The sequence below is a fragment of the Sceloporus undulatus genome, chromosome 1 (genome assembly GCF_019175285.1).
Source record: "Sceloporus undulatus isolate JIND9_A2432 ecotype Alabama chromosome 1, SceUnd_v1.1, whole genome shotgun sequence".
NCBI lineage: Eukaryota > Metazoa > Chordata > Lepidosauria > Squamata > Phrynosomatidae > Sceloporus > Sceloporus undulatus.
Genome location: NC_056522.1, coordinates 85,298,318 through 85,304,178, shown reverse-complemented (window position 1 = coordinate 85,304,178; position 5,861 = coordinate 85,298,318). Strand labels below are relative to the sequence as shown.

At 41.3% G+C, this 5,861-nt stretch overlaps 1 protein-coding gene across 4 annotated transcripts in view; it reads left to right on the top strand.

The window, feature by feature from the left end:
* MTHFD1L (methylenetetrahydrofolate dehydrogenase (NADP+ dependent) 1 like) overlaps positions 1-5,861 on the top strand; it is a 199,051-nt gene that overhangs the window by 81,802 nt on the left and 111,388 nt on the right. For all 4 annotated transcript variants that reach the window (XM_042444996.1, XM_042444915.1, XM_042445168.1 and 1 more), the window contains one exon: positions 3,249-3,360. In XM_042444996.1, coding sequence (XP_042300930.1) covers positions 3,249-3,360 — 112 coding nt within the window. The remainder of the gene's footprint in view (positions 1-3,248; positions 3,361-5,861) is intronic.

The window sequence follows — 5,861 nt, the reverse complement described above, 5'->3', positions numbered from 1 at the left end:
GACCATTCACTCCCTCCATGAGTCACAGAGAGCAATTTCACCAAAATCACTTCTGATTTTTGAAAAAGACCACTCTTGTGCCTAAAGAGGATGGGTGGGCAATTGTAGCCCTGGGTGACAGGTGCACCCCTGTGGACATGTTCAAAGCCCCCAAATACCATAGAAGGAATGGGATCATTCTGAGAGTTTAGAATATCAGAAAGAAAGCAAGCTTCTTTCTTTCTTTCTTTCTTTCTTTCTTTCTTTCTTTCTTTCTAACATTTGGTGAGGTGGAAATGAGACCTTCCAAGATCCATGAGAGGTCAGCTCATACCCACCTCTGGTCCAAATCCTAACTTTATTTTTTTTTTAATAAGTACAATATTTTTTTCTTGTATAAAAATGCAGAGTGTATAACTGTATAATGCTATATGAGGATTTGGAATGGTCTTTTTTTTTTAAATAAAAGAACAAGTAAAGTATTGACAATTTTTTAAATAAAATCTTCCATTGTATATGACACTTTCACCAAGTTCATAAAAAGATCTCAGGGCTACTTCAGAAATATTGATAGCAAAAGCATTTCTGGACATAATTTTACTTTTTGGTTGGTGAACAAATTAAATTTACCAAAGTGGGCAAACTAGCCATTTCTGTAGAAATGTGTCATTATCATTACAACCACACCAACATTTGCAGGAAACATCTTTAACCATTCTGGCTAGCTTCACTGGAGTCAAATACCACTTGGGCATAATTTTCTGTGTTTACAATGCCATGAGTATGAAATACCTATCAGAATCATAGAATTATAGAAGTGTAGAGTTGGAAGAGACCGCAAGGGCCATCCAGTCCAACCCCCTTCTCTTCTCCAGGCTAAACATCCCCAGCTCCCTAAGTCGTTCCTCATAGGACATGGTTTCCAGACCCTTCAGCATTTTAGTCGTCCTCCTTTGGACACGCTCCAGTTTCTCAATGTCCTTTTTGAATTGTGGTGCCCACAACTGGACACAATATTCCAGGTGGGGTCTGACCAAAGCAGAATACAGTGGAACATGTTAATGGGTGTAATATTGCAGCCTCAGTTAGCTATCTTCAATTGGATAACTTAAAGCATTGGCATGAGTTGGACTTTTGGAAGCAACAGCATCAGATGTCATGGTTACATTTTCTGGGGGAAGAGGCTGCTAGAAGGTGGATGTTGTTGACTTGCTTGTCAACAACATCCAGGAACTTATTTTTGCAAACTTCAGTCTAAAATGATGATTTTATCTATTGGAAGAGCATGGGGGAAGGATGTAGCCAGAGCAAATAAAGCAGGGGGAAGGATGTAGCCAGAGCAAATAAAGCAGCAGCCTGCACAAGAATGCCAACTAAGGCCCAACACAGATGGGCAGAAAGGAGCCCCTTTCTGCCCCACACGGAGGCCACAGCAACCAAACGCTGCCGCCTCCGGGAGCCCTAAAAAGAACCTGCTCCCAGTGGGTTCTTCTTAGGGTGTGCGTGCAGCACTATTGGCACCCTCGTGCACGCTGATGATATCCATGTGGCATAGCACCATTTGGATGTTGTGCCACATGTACGTCATCATGGCGGCCTCCATGTAGATGAGGATGCACCATTATGGCACAGTAGGACTTGCGAGCATGCAGTCATTCTGCTCTCCCAAGCCCTAATTTCAGCCCCAGGATAGCGCATTTTCCCATTTGTATCAGGCCTAAATCATTAAAGTGGTCCTTATTCTACCTTGCTGAGCACCCAGTACATACAGTAAAAGCAGGAGGATTTTTGGGACCATTTCTGAGAAAATAAATATATTACTACAGTCCTACAGAATCCTGCACAAATGCTTTCACTTGCCCTGAAGTCCACCCTGTCCTGCTACTCTCCAAACACTATCCCAAGTGAGTCCTGTTCTATTCAAATGTTTGTTCTTGTTGTGCACCTTCAAGTCATTTCTGACCTATGGCAACTCTAAAGTGACCTTATCACAGGTTTTTCTTGGCAAGATTTGTTCAGAGGAGTTTTTCCTCTGTCTTCTTCTGAGACTGAGGGAGTATGACTTGCCCAAGGTCACGCATTTCCATGGCCTTTGCAGAGATTCAAATCTTGTCTTTCAGAGTTGTAGTCATAGTTATAGCTCAAGCCGCTGTACCATGCTAGCTCGCTTTCTAATAGGGTGGAGATGGTGAATTTTAAAAGAATGTATTGTGAGAAAGAAATTTCAAGAACTTCTGTGCTGTGATCTTTTTTAACACTTATGTTGCTATGCGAGCCAGTACAGTAAAGTAGTGTTAGTGTGGGACTAGGACTCATATAGACCAGGATTTGAATCCCTGTTAGCCATGGAAACCCACATTTTATATTAATTCATCACAAAGAAGACAGTTCACATGAATACAAACATTATTGCAAAGCAGAGGTGGGCAAAGTGCAACCCTGGGGCCACGTGTGGGGCAGAAAGGGGCAGTGTCTCAGGGCTCCTTTCTGCCCTTCTGTATCGGGCCTTAGTTGGCATTCTTGTGCAGGCTGCTGCTTTACTTGCTCTGGCTACACCCTTCTCCCATGCTCTTCCAATAGATAAAACCTTTTTTTTTTTTTAACTCTGGGGCTATTTTTGTGGGGGGGCCAGAGTAAAAAAAGGAAAAAATGGTCTCCAAAATCCCATTTGGGATGTGGAAGGCATTTTGGAAGGGCCTTGGTGGTCAAAAGACATTTTGTAAAATGTTTTTAAAAATGCCTTCTAAGAAGTATGAGGGGGCACTTCCTCCATATTTTGGCTCTTTTTGAAACAGGACATGAACAAGATATCGCTTTCTCTTGTTAAAAAAGGCCTCTCCTGGGCCTAAATGGCCAGGAAGGCATCCCAAATATGCAAATTCTTTTGGTTTTTTGTTTTGTTTTATTTTGTTTTGTAGAGGTGGGTACAATGGAGGGTTGTCTGTGCAGCCCTACAGTTTCTCCTGGGAAACCACTGTGGAACACTGGCCTTCTACAGTTGCCTACCCCTGCTATCAAGCAAGTAAATTTCATTTTAAGAGAGGAGGCTACCAAGTGAAAATGTGCATGTTTTGAAACTGCAGGTTCAAATGTAATAGTATAGTATATGCATAGTAATCTGTATGTTGTGACCATGAACTATACTGGCTATACTAGATAGGGTGATTCTAGGAATTTACTTTACAAAGCCCTGACATATAAATTATGAACGAAGTGCCTAACAACTTGGATGTGCTTCTCTAATGGGGCTTTTCATTTGCTACTTCTAGGGCACCCCAGTTTTTGTACATGCTGGGCCTTTTGCCAATATTGCTCATGGCAGTTCTTCAGTTTTGGCCGATAAAATTGCCCTGAAACTGGTTGGCGAAGAAGGATATGTAGGTGAGTATAAACTCATTTCATTTTGATGGTGTTTGGTTGTTGTTGTTGTTGTGTGCCTTCAGGTCATTTTAAATACACCACACTAGCTCTGTGTTAATTTAAAACTGAAATATTTTTGTTTGGAAACATTCAAATTACAGGTTGAATATCCTTTATCTGAAATGCTTGAGACCAGAAGTGTTTTGGAATTTGAAATATATTTTTTTATTTTGGAATACCTGTATTTGCGATTACATACTTAATGAGTTATCTTGGAGATGAGACCCAAGTTTAACACAAAATTTGTTTATACTTCATGTATATTTATACATATAATCTGAAATTAATTTCATATAATATTATAAATTATTTTGTGCATGAAACAAAGTTTATGTACACTGAACCATCAGAAAGCAAAGGTGCCACTATCTCAGCCACCCATGAAAAAAGTTTTGGATTTTGGATAATTTTAGATTTCAGAATTCTGGATGAGAGAGTTGTTGTTAACTGCTCTCAAGTTGGCTCCAACTCATGGTGACCCTGTGGATGAGACTTCTCCAAGACCCCCTATCCTCCACTGCTCTGTTTAGGTCCTGTAGATTCAGACTGTGTTCTCTCTGATTGAATCTATACATCTGGTGTGTTGTCTTCCTCTCTTTTTACTGCCTTCTGCCTAGTATCTTCCCTAGCATTGTTATATTTTCTAGGGAGTCATGCCTTCCCATGATGTGGCCAAAATACGACAACCTCAGATTTTGGCTTTCAGGGAGAGTTCAGGCTTGATCTGTTCAAGCACCCATATTTGTCTTTTTGGCTGTCCACAGTAGGCTTGGCACTCTTCACCAAAGTTGATTTTCTTTCTGTTGGCTTTCTTCATTATCCAGCTCTCACATCTGTACATAGTGACAGAGAATATAATGGCTTGGATGATTGAACTTCCCCTACTGATGGATGCAGAGGGGGTCCCATCCTTTAGATCTCCATCTAGGGGGAAGCACTTCTTCAAGTACTGAGGTCCCAACCCATTTAGAGCTTTAAATGTCATCACCAGCACATTGAATTTAGACTGGAAACAAATTGGCAGCCAGTAGAATACCTTTAAGACTGGTATCATATGTTGTCTATATGGTACTCCAATCATCAATCCTGCTGCTGCCTTTTGTTGTAGCTATAGCTTCTAAGTCATCTTCAAGGGCAATTCAACGTAGACTGCATTGTAGTTACATCAGGAAGTTACTAGTACACAGACTACTGTGACTAAGTTATCCCTGTCCAGGAAAGGCCATACCTAACACACCAGTCTGAGCTTGTACCAGGCACTCTGTACCATGAAATCCACTTGAGCCTCCAATGACAAAGATGGATCCAGGAGTACCCCCAAGTGACATACTTTCTCCTTCAAAGGAAGTGCATCCCCATGCAGAGTAGGGTGTTTACCTAATACCTGGACTTCATAACTACCAATCCACAGAAACTCTAGCTTATTGGGATTTGACTTCAATTTATTGGGCCTTATCCAGCCCATTACATCTTCCAGGCACTGGTACAGCAATTGCAACAGTTCAGCTGAGTTTGATGACATGGAGTAGAGCTAGGTATCAGCATAATGAAAGTACTCTACCTCCAAATTCCTTAGGCATTCCTCAAGTGGCTTCATATAGCTATTGAATATTATGGGGTATGAGATGGATTGTTGTGAAACCTCTCAATTTAATGGCCCTGGGGCTGAACAGGAGTCCCATAATGCTACTCTCTGAAGCAGACCCCAGAATGGAGTGGAACCACTGTAACAAAGTGCATTCTACTCCCAACCAACAGAGTTGGCCCAGTAAGGTACCGTGATCAAAATTATCAAAAGCTGCTGAAATATCCAGAAAAATCAATAGGTTAGCATCTCTCCCATCTTTTAGGTTCCAGAGTAGGTCATCAGTCAGAGCAACTAAGGCCTATTCATTGTGATTTCCTAGCCAGAAGTTAGTCTGAGATGGGTTCAGATAATTCATTTCTTCCAGGAATGTTTACAGTTTTCCAGTTACCACATTCTCAAGGGTCTTGCCCAAAATGGGACAATGGGGTGGTAGTTGTCACATGCTCTTGGATTGAGAGAGGTCCACCTCTGCTTCCCTCAAGAGAGCAAACATTATTTATTACTTCCTGGAGCCATGTGAACAATCCACATCCACTACGTTTTGTCAGCAAAAATAGGGAAAGGTCAAGCTTACATGTAGTGGGACAAACCAATTCAAGCATCTTGTCCATATCATCATCTCACAATAACTGAGACTGATACCAAGGAACCTGACCAGACAAAGTACTAGACACTTCCTCAGACTGTGGAATAACTGTGGCATCAGTTTCTGAGTGAATATGAGCAACTTTCCCCTCGAAGTTTGTCACAGCAAGCAACCAAAGGCTCCACTGCTGGTTTCTCTGATCCTGACCCATGCTTCTCACCATATGAAATAGCTTTCTATCTATCTATCTATCTATCTATCTATCTATCTATCTATCTATCTATCTAT